The sequence below is a fragment of the Panthera tigris genome, chromosome E1, assembly GCF_018350195.1.
Source record: "Panthera tigris isolate Pti1 chromosome E1, P.tigris_Pti1_mat1.1, whole genome shotgun sequence".
In the NCBI taxonomy this organism is placed as follows: Eukaryota; Metazoa; Chordata; class Mammalia; order Carnivora; family Felidae; genus Panthera; species Panthera tigris.
Window position 1 is genome coordinate 60283389 of NC_056673.1, and position 17365 is coordinate 60300753.

Below are 17365 nucleotides of genomic sequence, written 5' to 3' on the forward strand. Positions count from 1 at the left end.
TCTGGAGCTGAGCCTCAGCCCCGAGGTGCCTTGCTGGTCCCTTAAGCCAACACAAGCCAAACGGAAAGTGAAGATCAAGCCTTTATTCACTTATGGCAACAGCACAGCAAGGGGCCGGAACGGAAGTGCCAGCTCCTGGTTCCACTCTCTGCTCCAGAAAAGGCACAGTCGGGGGTGGCATCTGCTGGGGAGGGGCTGCCGTGCTGCAGACGGACCCCAGACAAGAGGCTCCTGCTTTCTGGACTTGGCCGGGCTTGGGGGGAGGGGAGGGGAGGAAAAGTACTACATGGGGAGTCAGAGTGCAGAAATAAGGCCTCGGCCAAGAGCCCCCCCCCCCCCCCGAGGAAATGGCCTCCGGATGGAGATGCCCTGGCAAGAAGTAAGCTGTGCCCCAAGCACAAGCACGGCCAGAGTCCTTACTGCAGCCGCCCTGAGACCACGGTGCCCTTGCTGGGCACCGAGCCTGGTGTGCGGAGGGCATTCCCCCAGGGACCTGCAAGAAAAGCCTCCACGCTGGCCTGTGGTCAGATGAAGGGTCCCGCATGTGACCCTGGCCTGGAACCCCCTCTCCAGCCCGGGGAGGAGGGCAGGACGGAGCCCTGGATGCCGTAGGCCAGCCTCCTCCCAGGCCCCTTCCCGTGGGAGCAAGCCTTCAGGGCTGGGCTGGGGGGAGGGGCAGTGTCTCCCCTTCCCACTTTCCGGGGCAGCCCGCACGTGGCACAGCCTGGACCCCTGGTCACCTGGCCCGCCAGGGGACCTGGGGGAGGCCTGCACGGCGCCCACATGTGGCTGTGGCCCTGGATGTGGCCGTGACCACCTGAGAGAGCCAAGGCCAGGAGGGGTCAGCATAGTTCCTGCTCCATGGGTTAGGAATCGAGGGTCACCGAGAGACGAGGTCACTCTGCTTGTGCACGGGACACCAGTCTGTGTCCGGGTAGAGAAGGCAGTGGACAGACTTAAACCTGGGAAGGGGACAGGGTGGTCAGGTCTGCCGGGGGTGGGGGTGTGGGTGGCCACAGAGCCCCTCCCCACTGCCCACTCACCGAGTGGGATCCTGCTGCAGGCTGAAGCCTCCTGCCACATTCACCACGTTACGTGGGTTCTCAGGACCCCCGTAGCTCAAGGTGACCTGGACGAGGGGAGGGGGCAGGTCACTGTCCCGGGACGAGCCCTTGCCGCCCCAGGAGTCCAGCCAGGAGCGGCGGCCCTGCCCTGGCTTCCCGGTCCCCCCAGGGCGGGCTCACGAACAGCACGGAGGGGTGACTGCGCTGAGAGGTGAGGCTCACACAGAAGAGGAGGCTGGCATCCGGCTCAGGAGGGTGGCTGGTGCACGTGCGGGGGCAGCCCTGCTCAAGCCACCTGGCCCTTCCTCCGGCCCGGTCTGCGACGGCACTCGCCGCCTGGGCTGGCGCCTGCTGCCGTGGGCCCGTCCGCTGGGGAGGGCACAGCGGCTGTCCCTTCCAAACGAGCCAGCACACCCAAGGCCCTGGGGCCCAGCAGGCCAAACGCGGGTCTGCAGCAACTTCGCCGCGGTGCTGGGAAACCCTCCAGAGCCCTGGTCGGGGGCAAGGCCCCCGTGGTGAGGGCGCCGGGAGCACCCAGCGGGCCGTACCTGCTGCAGCACGGCGTCAGGCGGCAGCCTCTGCAGGTTCTCCAGGTGGGAGTGGAAGAGTGAGCTAGGCAGCAGGCGAGCACCCAGCAGCCCCTCCACGATGTAGCCCACCGTGCAGTCGTCCGGCAGCCGCACCCGCTCAGCAGTGCTCATGAAGCTGCCCAGGCTGGCAGGGGGCCGGGGGGAGCTGGTCAGGGCCCCCTCGGGCCTCAGCACCAGCACCTCGGGCCTCCCGGCACCCCTGTGCCCTCCACTCACCTGGCCCAGGGGCTCATCTTCAGAGCGAGCCCTCTGCTCAGGCAGAACCCGGCCCCACCGGTAGCGAACCAGAACTTGACTGTGGTCACCTGAGGAGGAGAAGGATACCAGTCGGGGTGTCGTCCTTGAACTGCCCCCGCAAGTGGCAAAAGTGCCCCAGGGCACAAGAGAGCTTCTGCACCCCAGTCGCCCGGCGCCCCAGCTCCTCCCACCGCACCTCCTTGCTTGCCCGAGCTCTTGCAGTGACCCCCTGGGGGGGGGTCAGACACTGGCCCCCCAGCCTTTCCCCAGCAGACCTCCCCCCTCTCTCAGCTGTCGCCGTCAGGCCCAGGACTCACAGTTCCGCCTCCCTGGACTCTCTCGGCAGCCTCGATGGGGTGGTCGAGGCTGGGCCGCCCCAGGTAGACATCCTGGCTGGGCGAGAAAGTGGACAGCAGCTGGAGCAGGCCTTCGGGGTTCACGTAGTTGTCGTCATCCACATGGCAGAACCACCTGGGGGCAGTGGGGGAACTCTCACGAGTGAGGGGCTGGCACGGCTGGGGGCCTCCACACCCCTGGCCCGGGTGCGCGGGCCCAGCCTCAGCCCTGGGCTCTCCAAGGGGACACAGGGGCACGGCCACCACATACTTGCGTCCGGACTCGATGAACTTGTCGTACTCCACTGCCATCTTACAGCATAGCGCCTGACGGGTGTGCACGGCTGAGCAGTTGGTGTTGATGACGTGGCCGCCTGGCGGGTTGGAGAAACGGGGAAGCCTGAGGGTCAAGGTGAGGCCTGCCGCCAGCCCACCCCGCAGAGATGAGGGCGAAACGTGGGTGTCCAAGCCGGCCTTGCCATCTTGTCCCGATCAAAGGCCCCAGGCCGGGTCTAACGACAGCCCTGGCCTGGCCTCACTTGCTGACCTTGTGGCTGAGCCCTGAGGCCCAGACAGGTGACGACCACTCGGAATCCCATGAGTGCAAAGCCACTCTGGGGTTGAGAGCCCGTGTGTGACTGCCAGGAAGGGATGGTTCCTTGCTGGAGTGCCTTCAGGGAATGTGGCTCCAGCCTGATGCCCTGGGACGCCTGCCCGTGGGTACATCGTGGCTGGCAGGGTGGGTCCCTGGGTGCTGGGCTGGTGGCAGGCAGGTATCCTGGCTCTGTTCTCTACCAGCCGAGTGACTTAACTCCCGGACCTCTGCACCCAGCAGGGAGACAGGTGCCACTGGACCAGAGCACACATGTGAGGGGCCCTTGGGCACGCTGGCAGGGCCGGGCTGGGGAGGGCACTCACCTCCCTGGAGCTGTAGCTCAGGGTCATCCCCATCGGTGAAGATGAATGTCTGCGGAGAGACAACCTGTGAGGCCCCAGGTGGACAAGGATGGGGTTGCAGAGATGGCCAGGTTGGGGTTGGGCTGGGGGAGAGGGGAGGGCGATCCGCAGCACCTCCTGGTGCTCCCACTGGATGTTTTTGGGGTCTCACTCCAGTGTCAGCTGAGCGAACCCACCCAGGTCTGGAGCATGGGAAGGGGCAGCAGGGTGTGGGTCCTGGGTCCCCACAGACTCAGAGCGAGGGTCTGGCCCTCCCTCTGGCGACACAGCAGTGGGTAGCGAGTCCTGAGGATGGGGTGTCAAGTCGCCGGCTGGCGGGGGAAGTCCTTGCGGGGACAGGGGTGCCAGGGGTCGCGGGTGGCTGCGGTCCTGGGTCGGGATCCTGGGCGGGGGGATGCCAGGGATGGGGGTCCCGAGGGCGGGGATCCAGGGGCGACGCCCACCTGCTGGCGGGCCCGGGAGATCCAGGTGCGCAGCAGCAGCCCGAGGCGTGGCCCGTGGTTCTTCTGGGTGGTCTTGACCGCGATGAAGACGTCGTCCGGCCGCAAGCGGGGGGCGGTGGCGAGTCGGCGGGGGGGCGCGCGCTGGCCGGGGCGCGGGGTCGGGGCCGGGGCCGGCGCGCGGGGCAGCGGCAGCGGCAGCGGCAGCGGCAGCAGCAGCAGCGCGGCCAGGGCCGCGGCCAGCGCGAGGCAGGCCCGGCACAGCGCCCCCCGCGCACGGCTCATGCGGCCGCGGGACCCGCCGGCTCCGCCCGGGCCAGGCCGCGCCGCGGCCCCTTTAAGAGCGCCCCGCCCGCCGCGAGCCGGAAGCGCTGCCCCGGAAGCGGACGGCGCTGCCCCGGAAGCGGACGGCGCGCCGCGGCGGGGTGGGCGAAGATGCCGCTGCCGGTTCAGGTGTTTAACTTGCAGGTAACGAGCCGCGGCCGGCGGCCCCTCCGCACCCCCCCCGACCTCCCCCGCCGCCGCCGCCGCCGCCGCCGCCGCCGGGGCCGGAGCCGGGCCCCCGCGCGGCCTCCCCTCCCCGCGGCCCGGCGGCCTCGCGCAGGGTCCCCGCCGTCGGCCCGGCAGGCGCGGCCGGGCGCTAACGCTCTTTCTCCCTTCAGCAGCAGGCCAGCTGTGTGTCAGGGTCGGGGGGTGCAGAGAGTCAGGACAGAATGAGGGATAGCCCGGCCCCCAGCTCGGCCTCCTCGTCAGTGACAGATCTGTACTGCACCCCTCACAGCAGTAGGTCAGACCTCTTCCTGCCGGGCACGGCCGGGGACTTCAGCCTGAGCGCCAGCCTGTCGGCCTGTACGCTGCTTTATGAGGTACCTTCCAGGACAGGGGGCCCAGGAGCGAGCGAGCGAGCGCGGGAGGGGGGCAGAGCCCCGCCCGCCGGGCCGGCCGGCAGCGCAGGAGGGTCCCCGAGGTGACGCCTCCCCGCCCCCCCCCCCCTCCGCGGGCTCCCGGTCCTGCGGCCCCCGCGGCCCCCGCGGCCCCCGCGGCCGGGGCGCTCCCGGGCGGAGGCCGCGCCCGCTTCTTCCTTAGGGCTCGGAGGAGGCTGCGTCAGGACGGCGGCTGGGAAAGAGCAGGGCCGGGGGAGGGGGGCCCGGGGCAGCGGCGCCCCGCTGTCCGCTTCCCGCGCCGGAGCCGGGCGGTTAACGTGGCCGCTGGGGGCTGTCTGTCCACCAGCCAGCCGGTCGTGCGCGGGGCGGCCTTGGAGACGGGCCTGGAGACGGGCCGGGGGTGGGGAGGGGCAGGGATGGCCGGCTCTCGGGGACAGGATCCCGCCAGGGAGACAGCACCGTGGGCAGAGGTGACCTCAGGGCGCAGTGAGGGCTCCTCGCCCGACCCTGGCCGCCCGGCTCGAGGTGCCAAGGTGCTCCCCCGTGTTGCAGGGGGCCGTGGAGCCCATGCAGATCGATGTGGATCCCCAGGAGGACCCGCAGAACGCACCCGATGTCAACTACGTGGTGGAGAACCCCACCCTGGTATGGAGCCCGGGGGGCGCTTCCAGGGGTGGGCAGGAGGGGACTGACACCTTGGCCGGGCTCCCCACTCTGGCCGTGTTTTCCTCGGACCCAGGAACCTTAGGGCTGTCCCGCTGCCCACTTAAAAAGGGTGGTAGCCCAGCTGGAGACCGTGCGCCCTGCTTCTCTCCCACGTGGAAGAGCCCACGGGCCACGCCACTGTGCATCTTGCCTCACACTGAGGACAGGTCTTCCTTGGGGCTCGACCCATAGAGCACTGCTGCTTTACCGTTAACCCCGGGGACCGGCAGGAGCGAGGGGTGGTGCCCCTCCGGCTCTGGCCGTGCACCTCCTCAGCCCCCGGGGCAGAGCTCTACCCCAGGTGGCCATTTCTAGAACTGAGTAGTGGTCTGGTGCCCACACGTGCATGGGGCCTCTTGGACACGGGAAGAGGGTCTGTATTTGGGTCCTGTCCTTGCCAGGGCCTGGGACCTGGGGTCCCGCCGGGCACAGTCTCCATCCGCTCCCCCCACCCCACATCAGGATCTGGAGCAGTATGCGGCCAGCTACAGCGGGCTTATGCGCATCGAACGGCTGCAGTTCATTGCTGACCACTGCCCCCCGCTGCGGGCGGAGGCCCTGAAGATGGCCCTCTCCTTTGTGCAGAGGACCTTCAACGTGGACATGTACGAAGAGATCCACCGGAAGCTCTCGGAGGCCACCAGGTGAGGGCAGGGTGGGAGTAGGCACCAGGACCCGGGCATCGTGTGTCCTCCTCGGGAGCAGCCCAGGCAGGGGGCCCTTCCTGTGCCCCCGCGACCCCTGACACCACCCCCGTGAGGACACTTAGTAGCAGCACTGCCTCTGTGCGGCGACCCGGCCGTCCTTGTTGAAAAGCCAGGCGGGGCAGCAAATGGCAAGACGGACTGGGTTCTCCCTCTTCCCGCTGCGTGGTCGTCACTGTTGTCTTGGACTTTTCTGTGTGCGGTGACGTGCGGTTACTCTGACGTCAAGCTCGTGGAGACGACAGTTTCTCGCAGCTCGGCGCGGCTGCAGGACTCCTTTCCATGGGGCGCCCGCACCGGGCTGAGGGCCCCTGTGTTCCTGCGCTGGCCGGGGGCTCCCCCCGTAGTGGCTGGGTCAGAGCGAGGGGCCCCTGACGGCCAGGTCCTACGCAGGGAGCTGCAGAACGCGCCTGACAGCATCCCCGACAGCGGCGTGGAGCCGCCGCCCCTCGACACGGCCTGGGTGGAGGCCACGCGGAAGAAGGCCCTGCTGAAGCTGGAGAAGCTGGACACGGACCTCAAGAACTACAAGGGCAACTCCATCAAGGAGAGTATCAGGTGCTGCTCGCGGGACGCAGGGGAGGCGGGCGGCCCGGCCGCGTGGCCCTGGGCCCAGCTCGCTCATGTCTGGGCCCACAGGCGCGGCCACGACGATCTGGGCGACCACTATCTTGACTGCGGGGACCTCAGCAACGCCCTCAAGTGTTACTCCCGGGCCCGGGACTACTGCACCAGCGCCAAGCACGTCATCAACATGTGCCTCAACGTCATCAAGGTGGGTCCTGCTGCCGCCGGGTGCGCTCCGGGAGGGGCTGCGGGGCAGCAGCGCGCCTGGGCCAGCAGGGGGCGCCCCGGGCTGAGTCCACCCCGCCTGCCCGCCCGCCAGGTCAGCGTCTACTTGCAGAACTGGTCTCACGTGCTCAGCTACGTCAGCAAGGCGGAGTCCACTCCCGAGATTGCCGAGGTAACGCCGACTGCGCGCCGACCTGCCTCCTCAGACCCTGCCCCCGGGACCCCTGACGCCCACGGGCCTCCGTCCTCGGCAGTCTGCCCTTGTCCCTCTGAGGCTGGGGCGGCGCCCCGGGGAAGCACGAGGGTGTGGAGGGTTTTGGTGGCTCACGTGCTCGACTTTCCCCTGCAGCAGCGTGGGGAGCGGGACAGCCAGACCCAGGCTATCCTCACCAAGCTCAAGTGTGCTGCAGGTGAGGGCCCTGGGGCGCGAGGACACCACCGTTGCCCCCAGGGCTGGGGGTGGGCTCGTCGAGTCTCAGAGCCCGGTCAGGAGCCTCATCACACGCATGGCCCCAGGTGATGCCTGTCTCCTCAGGTTCTGCCAGGGTGTGGCCCGTGGGCAGAGGCTCAGGCATTGCTCTCAGCTGCCATCACTTCTGGGCCCCTGCTCGGCCTGGGAGGGCTCAGCCTAGGAGTCCTTTGCAGGAGTGACCACACCTGTGCACAGCTTCCCCGGGCCCTTGATCCAGGAGGGTGCAGAGTCGGAGCTCATGGGCGCGGTCCCATCTTAATAGCCGGAATTCCTGTCCCAGACGGAGGAGCGGTGGGGTGGGAGAGGCTGGGGCTGATGGCCCGGTGAGGCTCTGGCAGCTTCCTCCGGGCCCTGGCTTCATTCTACCTCCCCACCCCTAGGCCTGGCCGAGTTGGCTGCTCGAAAGTACAAGCAGGCCGCCAAGTGCTTTTTGCTGGCTTCGTTCGATCACTGTGATTTCCCCGAGGTGAGGAGCGTGAGGGTGTCTGGGGAGGAGCCCTTGCTGGGACTTGGAAAGCAGGGGGAGGGCTCGTGGGCTGGGCTCTTTACTGAGGGGTATCCCCCAGCGGAGTCCTCGGCAGTCTTTGAGTGGGTGGCAGGCAGGGCAGGGGTAACCCAGCCTCGCCTCTGGGCCGCCCCCTCGCATCGCGTCCTGACCATCAGTGACCCTGGGCATCTGGATGCAACTCCTTTCTTGCCCTTCAGCTGCTTTCCCCCAGCAATGTGGCCGTCTATGGCGGCCTGTGCGCCCTGGCCACCTTTGACCGCCAGGAACTTCAGCGCAACGTCATTTCCAGCAGGTGCGTGCGGGGTGGGTGCTGGTCCCGCAGCCTGTCCCTCTGGGGGGCCCACTCTCTGGTCCTGCGTCTGCCTGGCCCGGCCCTTCCCCTCCCCTCCCCTCCGCACCCCTCCCCTCCCCTCCCTTCTCCTCCCCTCCCCTCCCTTCTCCTCCCCTCCCCTCCCTTCTCCTCCCCTCCCCTCCCTTCTCCTCCCCTCCCCTCCCCTCCCTTCCCCGAAGCCTGAGGACTGCCACGCTCAGGGCTGTGGGCCCCCTCCGTCGGCCTTGGGAGCGGGTGCGCAGGTGTGGGGCCAGCTCTGAGGGTCTGCACCCGCAGCTCTTTCAAGTTGTTCTTGGAGCTGGAGCCGCAGGTCCGGGACATCATCTTTAAATTCTACGAGTCCAAGTACGCCTCGTGCCTCAAGATGCTGGATGAGATGAAGGTGAGGGGCCCGCCGGATCTGGAGGGCGGTCAAGGCAGAGGGCCGGGGGCAGCTGGGGGCTGACCGGTCTCTTCACCAGGACAACCTGCTCTTGGACATGTACCTGGCTCCCCACGTCAGGACCCTCTATACCCAGATCCGCAACCGCGCCCTCATCCAGGTAGACGTGGGGGGGACAGACTCGAGCTGGGGTGCCTCGCACGGGGCTGGGGGCCACGGGAAGCTGACGCGCCCTCTGCCCGCAGTACTTCAGCCCCTACGTGTCTGCTGATATGCACAAGATGGCTGCGGCCTTCAACACCACCGTGGCGGCCCTGGAGGACGAGCTGACGCAGCTCATCCTGGAGGGGCTCATCAACGCCCGCATCGACTCCCACAGCAAGGTGGCCACGCTCGGGCCAAGGTCGCGGGTGCGGGGAGGGATCCCTGAGGCCTGATGGGCGCTACCGAGCCCCGTCCCTCCACAGATCCTGTACGCTAGGGACGTGGATCAACGCAGCACCACGTTCGAGAAGTCCCTGCTGATGGGGAAGGAGTTCCAGCGTCGTGCCAAAGCCATGATCCTGCGGGCGGCCGTGCTGCGCAACCAGATCCATGTCAAGGTGAGGGCGGGGCGGCCCTGGCGTGTGGGAGCGGTGGGGCGGGCACACACTCGCCTGCCGGGCTGAGCAGCGGTGTCCCCACCGCAGTCCCCTCCCCGCGAAGGGAGCCAAGGGGAGCTGACGCCGGCCAACAGCCAGTCGCGAATGAGCACCAACATGTGAGAGCACCCAACAGCCTCCGGGACGGACGGTCTGTGCCCACCCCCTCCCTCCTCCTCGGACTTGGACACGTGGGCTTCCCGTCACTTGAGATACTTCTGGAGGTGCCACCTGTGACCCCCACCCCCCCGGGTCTCCATGTCTAGCTTCTTGTGCTCCTTTCACCCTGTTGTGCCCTGTGCTGGGGCCCCGGCCACACGGACTGCTGGTCAAGGCCCTTCCCGGAAAGACCTGCGGGGCTCACCTGTGCAGCGCGCCCAGAGCCCCCACCCAGTGGCACTGCCTCCCCACCCCTGCAGACGTCCCACCTCCATCCATTAAAGGGCCGCCTGAGAACATGCCCCTTGTGCCATTCCTTCCCGCTCAGTGGGTTTCTAAGGCTCCTCCGGGAGGGCAGGAGCCGGGCCTGGTCCTTCCTTGTCCAGGCACAGAACCTGCTTCCTTGGGCTCCATCCCTCAGCCAGGCAGGGTGGCAGGGAGGGAGCCGAGGCCAGCCAGCTGCTGTTAGGGAAAGTTTCCCGCAGCAGAAGGTTCCTTGTTCTGCAGGCCCCCCCCACCCCACCCTCCCAGCCCCCACACACCCTCTCCGGCACTCCGAACACATCTTTGAAATGATTTATTGTTCGCTTTTGAACACACACGTTGCTAGGAGGGGGCAGGTCCAGCCTGGGAGCCTGCTCCCCAGTGCAGCATTTCCGGGCTCCCGGCGCAGGAGAGGGCAAGACCAGCTCATCCTTCCGTGTGTGGAGTAGCGGGAGATTCCCTGAGTAAAGGCGTTTCCTCCGGCGGGACGTGGTGAGGCTTCAGCAGCAGCCCTGGGGCCTCGGGTGGGGGGCTGCATGTCGGGCTCCAGCCGCCCTTCAGGCCAGGGCGCCGCCCACCACCTCAGGAAAGCTGCCTGGCCCCCTTCCAGGCCAGAGACTTCTCCAATTTGGTTTTAAAGAGCAATCCGTGACCTGGCAGAGAAGCAGGAGGGAAGTGGGGCTCAGGAGGCCAAGGGTCCCACTGTCCCCCCGGGGGACGAAGGGAGACGTGCTGACGGCAGCAGGTGCCCCTCACCTGGGCAATCTGCGGCCTCTCTGAAAGCTCGCTTCTTGCAGCAGCCCCGGCACAGGTTGAACACGCATCTGTTGCCCTGGACACAGGAGGGCTGGTGGGCCTGAGCAGGCTCCCCGGGAGTACCAGATGGCTACACCCCTTGGCCAGGGCGCGTCCCGAGGCCGGGCAGAGTCGGCCTCCCCGAGTGGCTAAGCCACTTCAAGCTGCACCCTCGACAGACGGGCAGGGGGCCGCTCCCGCAGGTCCTGGGCAGCCCGGGGACCCCCCTGCCCACTACCTGCTGAGGCCGAGCTCTGCTCTGGGCGGCATGGTCAGACTCACCTTTGGGTTTCCACACTGGTCACACTTTGCATATTTTGCTGAGAAAAGAACAAAAGCAGACGTTGGTTGAGGTGAACCCATCCCCCAACGGCCACTTACACACGGAGTCCCCCGTGGGAGTTCTGCCTGCCGCGGCCAACCAGGCGGTTCGAGGAGGGCGGGCGCAGCAGTCCCTCGTCCCCCCCCCCGGGGCCCCCATGGTTCTCCGGGTGTTCGCCACTAGAAGGGCTTTCTCAGGAAGGTGGCCCCAGAACCCAGCTCTGCCCCTCAAGTGGCTGCAGGAACGCACGGGGAGGGCACAGAGCCCCTCGCGCTGCTCTCCTCTGTAGCCATCAGAGCCACCCGTCCCTGGCAAGGGAACAGCTCACGCTTCAGTGAGGGGTCGAAGGTCTTGTGGGGGTTCCTCAGCTGCTTCTTCTGCTTGTTCTTGGACAGGACATCTGTGCCAGCCTCCTCTTCCTCCAGGGCCCGCTTGCTGCGGGCAGCCCCGTTCTCCTTGCTCCCTTCCCTGGGCCTGAAAGGGAAGGGTGGTGGGCAGGGCCGGGGGCACCCGCGAGAGGCGACCCACCAGCCCAGGCCCGTGGCGAGAAGTGCCCGCGAGTCCCCGGTGGCCTCAGCAGCTTGGCTCTTGGGTCGCTCAGGCTGTGGCTGGGCCTGAGTGGCCACAGATGACAGCCAGCCTCACCTGCAAGAACCTGGGGGAAGCTCAGGGTGTCAAACCTCGTCCCCAGAACTAACGCACCCGGGATCAGAAGCACTTAAAAAGAATCAATCCCCTCGTAGACCGAAAAAGCATAAAACCGAAGCCCCCGCCGACAGAGAAGCAAACGTGACCCCAAGGGATGGAGCCGCCAGCACCCCCCACCCTCCAGGGCTGCAGAGGGCAGGCCCGGCCGCCGGGGCTGGTGTGAGGCTCACCCTGGCCGGAAATAGGGCTGACAGATCCAGTGGAAGAAAGGCAAGCCGCCAGGGGGCTTCTCTCCCTCCTTCTGCCTGGACATATCCTCCTGCAAAAGCCCAGAGAGCCCTGCGTCGTGGAGCCCGAGCCCCCGAGCCCTCCCGCCTGCAGCCGCCCTGCCGGCCCCAGCACCTGCCTGACACCGCAGCTTCAGCTCCTGGCTCACGGCCGCGACGCCCTCCAGGGTCTTCGCTTTGGCGAGCTCCTCCCGAAGCTGCCGGTGCACCTGCAGCCTGAGGCAGAGGCGCTGTCACCTGCGGCGGCCAGTCCCGAGGCAGAGCTCCCCCAGGCGCGGCTCAGGCCCAGCGGTGTGTGCCTCGGGGGGGGGGGGGGGGGGGGGGGGGACGACTCACGTGTGGTGCCACAGCTTGAAGAGGTGGGCCCGGACGCAGGACAGGGGGCAGGGGTGCTGCCGCACGATGTCCAGGTATTCCTCGGCCAGCTCCCACACGGCAGGGCTGCGGCCCTCAAACAGGGCGGGGTTGTGCAGGTTGCCCTCTGCGGGTGGGGGGGCGGGGGTGGGCTTGAAGCTGCCGGAGAGACACCCCCTCCCCTGCCGGGCTGGGCCCACCGCCTCCCGCCCCCACCTGCGCTCATGACCCCCTGCACTCCCGTGTCCCGGATGCAGCGCTCCACGTCCTGCAGGCACTGGATGTTCCCGTTGGCAAACACGGGGATGGTTACCGCCTTCCTGTCGGGGGCAGGTGGGCGCACGCTCAGGAACACCCTGTCCCCTCAGCCGCGGGGGCGGCGCCCCAGCACGTGGCCTCTTCTGGCCGCGAGGCTCCCTACCCGCCCTGGCCACCTCGTCCCCACCCCACCCCGCCTCCCCCCAGCACCCAAATGGCTGGGCACCTGGCTTCAGGGCCGGGCGGCACGTCTGTCCCCTCATCCGCCCGCCCTCCACCCCTGCCCACTCACCGCACAGCCTTGATATGCTCCCAGGACGCGGTGCCCGACAACGGCCCCTTCTGCTCCTTGGTGCGCCCGTGCACGGTCAGCAGCTAGAACACGGCAATGCCCGGGCTCTACCCTGCTCGTGGCCACACACCCCGGGCTGACCCCAGGGGAACCCCCTTGCTTTGGCATCAGCTTCCCCCGCAGAGCAGAGCAAAGGCAGCCTTGCATCCAGCTGGCGCAGCGTCTGCCCGCGTCCCCGGGGTGGAGGCTGGTGGGCTGCCGCCCGGAGCTCCCGTGTCCCACGGACCCACCCAGGATGCAGAGCCGAGAGGCCCAGCCCCGTTCGAGGGCCAGTCTTGGCCCAAAGTGGCAGCACCCTCGAGCCCAGCTCCAAACGTGTGAGGGAAGGCCGGGCCAGCACCCACCTGACCTCAAGGCTGGTGGCAGGTGGGGAGAAGTGAGCTGGGACTCGTCCACCCTACTCAGGCCCCACCCATGGTCACCATGATTCTAGTCCGCCCCAGAGAGTTCGCTCAAGGGGGTTCCTGGGGTCCAGGAGCCTCCACACCTGCTTTCAGGTGCAGGGGACACGGGACAGGGGAATAGCCCTCGGCCCTGTGAGCCCACGGCCCGCCTACCTGACAGCCGGCCTTTTCCAGCATCTGAGCGTACTTGACGGTCTTGTCAATCTCTGGGAAGACACGGATTTTGCACGTGACGGGGACAGAGAGCTTCTCATGTGCCAGCAGAACTGCGAAAACAACAACCGCCTTCTGAGAAGCATGGTGTGCACCTGCAGGCAGGCTGCAGGCAGCGGAGACCCGCCTCCGTCCGCCAGGGCACTGGAGGGGTGGGGACCGGGTGGGGACACCTCCCTCTCCCTCCTGCACCTATGGCTCCGGGCAGAGCCCCTCCTGCAGCAGCGAGAGCACCGGGGCCGGGACTTGCCTGCCAAGGTCTCAGGGCCACTTCACCAACTACGCCCCAACCTGACTCCCCACCTGTGCCCAGGGTCAACTCACTCATTCTCTGGAGCAGGTCCCACTCCTCCTGCAGGAAGGCCCCGTAGTGACCTGCATGAGACAGGCACGGCCATTAGCACCCATCCTCCTCCCGCAGCCACACACGGCACGAGCACCCCCCACCCCCACCCCAAGCCATCCAGAGGGGCAGCAACAATCAGGGAGGTGAGCAGTGGGGGCAGGTTGCCCAGCAGAACACCCACCCTCCATGGTTTCTCACCAGCCAGCAACCCCTCGGGCTCAGTGAAGAAAGTGTGAGCCCCACGCCCGGCGGTATAACCTCCTTTCAGCAAAGCCCGTTTACCCAGATGGAGCCCAGTGACTCCCGGGCACTAAGGGAAGTGACAGCCCGAGAGCCAGCAAACCCTGTCCCTCCAGCGCTGGAGAAGAACCACCTCCAGAGGGAGCAGCAAACAAAGGGCTGGGACACCACCTGAGCTGCCACTGCCATCGGAGCAGGGTCAGCCACACCCTGGCCTCCATCCGGGCACCCTGTGGGTGCTCAACACAGGAACCCAGAAAGGAACTCACCTCGCTTGGCTATCATCTGCGGGCAACCCAAATTCAGGTCGACGGCATCACAGTAATCCTGGGCCAGGAGAGCCGCCTGGACAAACACCTCTGGGTCATTGGCACAGAACTGGAAAACACGTACAAGTTGCCACGAACCTGAACCTGATACCCCAGACCCCCACAGGGGTTCACACTTGACCCAGTGGAGACAGGATCCCAGGGTTGCCTGCAGGATGTCATCCCGTCCTAAGCGTTTATATTTGGTGGGTTCCCATGTCACAAGGAGTCGTCACAGGATCACATAATGTCTCAATTGTAGCAAAGTTGAGATCATGGATTCTACACAGCGCAGAACGTTCTTCCCAACCCTTGGCTAGAGCGCGGTGACAGCCGGCCAGTGGTGTCAGGGGCTGCGAATCTTCCAGGGCACCCAAAGTGTCCCTTCCAAACCGGGCCACCTCCAGGGAGGGGTAAATGTCTTGAGACCGGCCGCAGGTGCCCTCGGAAGCCAGGTGCTTGAGCACCACGCCCCCGCCCCTCCCCTCGGCCGCCACCCCGCCCACCTGCACGATGAGCGGCCGGTCCTCGGGGCACACTTCGCAGTACAGGTTGTCCTTCCGGTAGTTGGCGTCGCGCACGAAGACCTGGGCGTGCAGCATGGGCGTGTAGCAGAGCTGGGCCCCGTGCCGGCGGCTCAGCAGCCTCCAGGCCAGCTCGCTCTGGTCCACCATGGGCGCCACCACGTGGCGAGCCCCCCCCAGGGTGCGGCTCCAGAACTCGAAGCCCTGCAGCTTCGGCATCGTCCGCACACTGAAGGGGGAGACGGAGGGCTCAGCCGCAGGCGGCGGGGCGCCACGCCCGGGGACGGCGCCGACCTCCCCGAGGCCGCTCCAGCGCAGCCTGACGGCCACACACTGGGACATCAAGGGCAGCCGTGTGCGCGGCCCCGAGCTGAAGCCCCAGGGCCTTCGCCCCTGCGCGCCGCGGCTCCGGTCGGGAGGGCCGCCCCGCCCGCCTCCCTCCTCACAAAGGCGGCTCCTGCTCCGCGGGAGAGGGCGGGAAGCGGGAAGGCTCCTTGTCCGGGCAGGCTCGGCTGTGCCGGCCCCGCACCCTCGCCAGCCCCGCGGGCCGCGAGGCCAAGCCACTGGCTCGGGCGCCCGCCGCGCGTTCCCGGACACCCGGAAGCCACAGGGAAAAGCCCCCGAAGAGGCCGGGGCGCCGCGGCGTCACCGCACGACACCCACCTGCGCCCGGGCCCTCCCGGACCGCCGCCGGGGCCTCTGGGCGCCAGGGCGCGGCGCGGGCTCCCTCGGGGCCCGTCAGGCCGCCACGCCGGGGCCGCCGCCCGGCCCAGGGCTCCGCGCCGGGGCCGCCGGAAGGTGCCTCCGCCAGGGCGGTCCGGGCGGCCCCGCGGTGCGACGGGAAACGCGTCCCGGGGAAACCGCGCCAGGCCGCGACGGGGCCCGCCCCGCGAGGTCGGAGGTCAGAGGCCCGAGGTCGGCCGGGCCCCGCCACGCCTCGCTCGGGCGATGGGAGTGGCGCGCCGACCGCGGGCGCCAAGGCCCGGCCGGCGCCCGCTTTCGTCTCCGAGCCCCGCCTCTCTCTTCCAAGGGGGCCGCAGGCCCCCGCCCCGGCCCTGCGCACGGAGGCCGCGGCGAGTCCCCCGCTCGCGCGCCGCCGGCCGGAAGTGCTGCTTTACGCGAGGCCACACCCCCGCATTTCCGGGCTCCGGCCCAGGCCGAGAGCGAGGCTAAGCGGCGGGAAACCCGGGGCGTCCCCGGCGCCGCGCACGCGCAGAGCGCCCCCCGCCGCGGGAATCTGGCGCAGGCGCACCTAGAAGCCCCCACTTCGCGGGGGCCGCGGCGAAGCTGTGTCCGGGCGTCCCGGTCGGCAGTCTTGCCTCCTGGCGGCCCCGCCGAAGCCGGCTTCCCTTCCACCGAAGGAGCCCCGTAGCCTCAGCTTTCCCTGCTCAGCGAGGAACCCGAACCTCTGCCTCCGCGGCGCGAGCCCCGGCTCCCCGCAGTGCACGCACCCTTGGTTTAATTCACAGGCCCCTGCGCACCAACCCGACAGGGCGGAGAGCCAGGTGCCAGGCGTTTCCACCCTTAAATGTCTCAGCATCCAACGGATAAAGATAAAAGAAAGGCGATAACAAACATGAAAGATGAGCTAACCCACCTGAAAAATAACACTAACACCAAATATCTGTCCCCTGTGCCTGCCATGGGAGTCCGTGGTCACATCGGAGTGCTTGGATGCAACTGGCCTGATGAGATGTGCTGTGTGAAAGACACGCCAGATTTCAAAACTTGGTAGGAAGGGAAGAAAGTGTAAGAGTTCATTAGTAATTTAAAAAATACCGATTACTTGTTGAAATACTACTACTTAGATTGACTTAGATTGACTACATTATTAAAGTTCATGTTGGTTTTTTTCTTTTGATATGGCGACTAGAAACGTTAAATTTACATATGTGGGGAGGGTTTCTGGAACAAGGCTGAGGAGCTCTCCAAATCTCTTCTCAAACAGGCAATGGTAAAGCAGGACAATATTGTTAAAAGCAACCGCTCCAGGAGTCTGGAAGTTGACTAAAGGCCTACAACGTTTGAGAGCACAAAAAAAAAAAAAAGAAAAAAAAAATTTCTGAGGGGACATCAGGGACACCTGGCTGGCTCAGTCAGTGGAGCGAGGGACTCTTGATCTCGGGGTTGTGAGTTCGAGCTCCAGGTTGGGTATAGAGACTACTCAAAAATAAAATCTCTTTAAAAAAAAAGATCGAGGGGCGCCTGGGTGGCTCAGTCGGTTAAGCGTCCGACTTCAGCTCAGGTCACGATCTCGCGGTCCGTGAGTTCGAGCCCCGCGTCGGGCTCTGGGCTGATGGCCCGGAGCCTGGAGCCTGCTTCCGATTCTGTGTCTCCCTCTCTCTCTGCTCCTCCCCCGTTCATGCTCTGTCTCTCTCTGTCTCAAAAATAAAATAAACGTTAAAAAAAAAATAAATTAAAAAAAAAAAAAAAAGATCGAACATTAGTAAAGGTTAAAAACAGTGGCAGTCCGAGGAGTTTCAGGAGGGGGCTGCTTTCCTTTCCTCCCACCCCAGGGCAATTCCACCAGAGCCAGACAGGCCCTGAGGACTTGAAAGCCCCACAGGGTGTTTGTGAACAATCACCATCGAGGTGGACGGCCGCCACCGCCACCACCGGGTAGCGACCCGCCCCTCAGCTCCCTGAGGCTGGTCGAAGCCAGCACAGTCCAGCCAGAGATTTACAGGAAACTCAGTAAGTCAAATGGCCACGGTTGGGCCTTGGTAAGCCCCCCAGATGTCCCTGGTGGTCTGCAAGGCTGTGTATATGCTCAGGAAGGACCAGAGAGGGCCCCGGCAGTATACTCATGTCTGGCTGAGTACAAGGCTTTGCACAAAAAGGAAAAGCCG

General features: G+C 66.7%; 3 protein-coding genes across 11 annotated transcripts; 1 reads left to right on the forward strand and 2 right to left on the reverse strand.

The window, feature by feature from the left end:
• Positions 1 to 68: 68 nt before the first annotated feature.
• Positions 69 to 3908, reverse strand: RFNG (RFNG O-fucosylpeptide 3-beta-N-acetylglucosaminyltransferase). 2 transcript variants are annotated; one of them, XM_042966569.1, is made up of 9 exons: positions 3627 to 3908; positions 3145 to 3193; positions 2498 to 2600; positions 2209 to 2362; positions 1871 to 1959; positions 1613 to 1778; positions 1287 to 1433; positions 1044 to 1129; positions 69 to 962 (listed from the first exon to the last, which is right to left on the reverse strand). In XM_042966569.1, the coding sequence occupies exons 1-9, from the start codon at positions 3906 to 3908 to the stop codon at positions 881 to 883; spliced, it is 1158 nt and encodes a 385-aa protein (XP_042822503.1). In that variant the 3' UTR covers positions 69 to 880. The 2 variants fall into 2 exon arrangements, with proteins under 2 accessions (XP_042822503.1, XP_042822505.1); XM_042966571.1 differs by lacking the exon at positions 1287 to 1433.
• A 76-nt stretch (positions 3909 to 3984) lies between these two features.
• GPS1 (G protein pathway suppressor 1) lies at positions 3985 to 9502 on the forward strand. Of its 7 annotated transcripts, none has more exons than XM_042966578.1 (15): positions 3985 to 4091; positions 4405 to 4489; positions 5060 to 5152; positions 5675 to 5856; positions 6310 to 6474; positions 6556 to 6691; positions 6803 to 6880; positions 7058 to 7118; positions 7561 to 7646; positions 7886 to 7980; positions 8296 to 8401; positions 8481 to 8561; positions 8647 to 8784; positions 8869 to 9003; positions 9091 to 9502. In XM_042966578.1, the coding sequence occupies exons 3-15, from the start codon at positions 5075 to 5077 to the stop codon at positions 9163 to 9165; spliced, it is 1416 nt and encodes a 471-aa protein (XP_042822512.1). In that variant the 5' UTR covers positions 3985 to 4091; positions 4405 to 4489; positions 5060 to 5074; the 3' UTR covers positions 9166 to 9502. The 7 variants fall into 7 exon arrangements, with proteins under 7 accessions (XP_042822512.1, XP_042822510.1, XP_042822511.1 ...); XM_042966572.1 differs by having other exon boundaries at positions 4044 to 4091; positions 4286 to 4489; XM_042966573.1 differs by having other exon boundaries at positions 4044 to 4091; positions 4286 to 4489; positions 7061 to 7118.
• A 261-nt stretch (positions 9503 to 9763) lies between these two features.
• Positions 9764 to 15293, reverse strand: DUS1L (dihydrouridine synthase 1 like). Of its 2 annotated transcripts, XM_042967188.1 has the most exons (14): positions 15180 to 15289; positions 14499 to 14745; positions 13954 to 14062; positions 13423 to 13473; positions 13039 to 13151; positions 12422 to 12504; positions 12088 to 12191; positions 11854 to 11998; positions 11637 to 11733; positions 11461 to 11549; positions 10911 to 11056; positions 10543 to 10580; positions 10222 to 10297; positions 9764 to 10118 (listed from the first exon to the last, which is right to left on the reverse strand). In XM_042967188.1, the coding sequence occupies exons 2-14, from the start codon at positions 14733 to 14735 to the stop codon at positions 10048 to 10050; spliced, it is 1359 nt and encodes a 452-aa protein (XP_042823122.1). In that variant the 5' UTR covers positions 14736 to 14745; positions 15180 to 15289; the 3' UTR covers positions 9764 to 10047. The 2 variants fall into 2 exon arrangements, with proteins under 2 accessions (XP_042823122.1, XP_042823123.1); XM_042967189.1 differs by lacking the exon at positions 9764 to 10118 and having other exon boundaries at positions 11633 to 11733; positions 15180 to 15293.
• Positions 15294 to 17365: the final 2072 nt, after the last annotated feature.

Coding starts and splice junctions, on each gene's coding strand:
- RFNG (XM_042966569.1), bottom strand. CDS start 3,908: ATGAGCCGTGCGCGGGGGGCGCTGTGCCGGGCCTGCCTCGCGCTGGCC. Junction 2,601..3,144: donor TGAGCTACAGCTCCAGGGAG/GTGAGTGCCCTC, acceptor CCAACCCGCCAG/GCGGCCACGTCATCAACACC. Junction 2,363..2,497: donor TTCATCGAGTCCGGACGCAA/GTATGTGGTGGC, acceptor CACTGCCCCCAG/GTGGTTCTGCCATGTGGATG.
- DUS1L (XM_042967188.1), bottom strand. CDS start 14,735: ATGCCGAAGCTGCAGGGCTTCGAGTTCTGGAGCCGCACCCTGGGGGGG. Junction 11,734..11,853: donor TTCAAGCTGTGGCACCACAC/GTGAGTCGTCCC, acceptor CCTCTGCCTCAG/GCTGCAGGTGCACCGGCAGC. Junction 11,057..11,460: donor CAGCCCTATTTCCGGCCAGG/GTGAGCCTCACA, acceptor CTTCCCTTTCAG/GCCCAGGGAAGGGAGCAAGG.
- GPS1 (XM_042966572.1), top strand. CDS start 4,059: ATGCCGCTGCCGGTTCAGGTGTTTAACTTGCAG. Junction 6,881..7,057: donor CCACTCCCGAGATTGCCGAG/GTAACGCCGACT, acceptor TTTCCCCTGCAG/CAGCGTGGGGAGCGGGACAG. Junction 8,785..8,868: donor GCATCGACTCCCACAGCAAG/GTGGCCACGCTC, acceptor GTCCCTCCACAG/ATCCTGTACGCTAGGGACGT.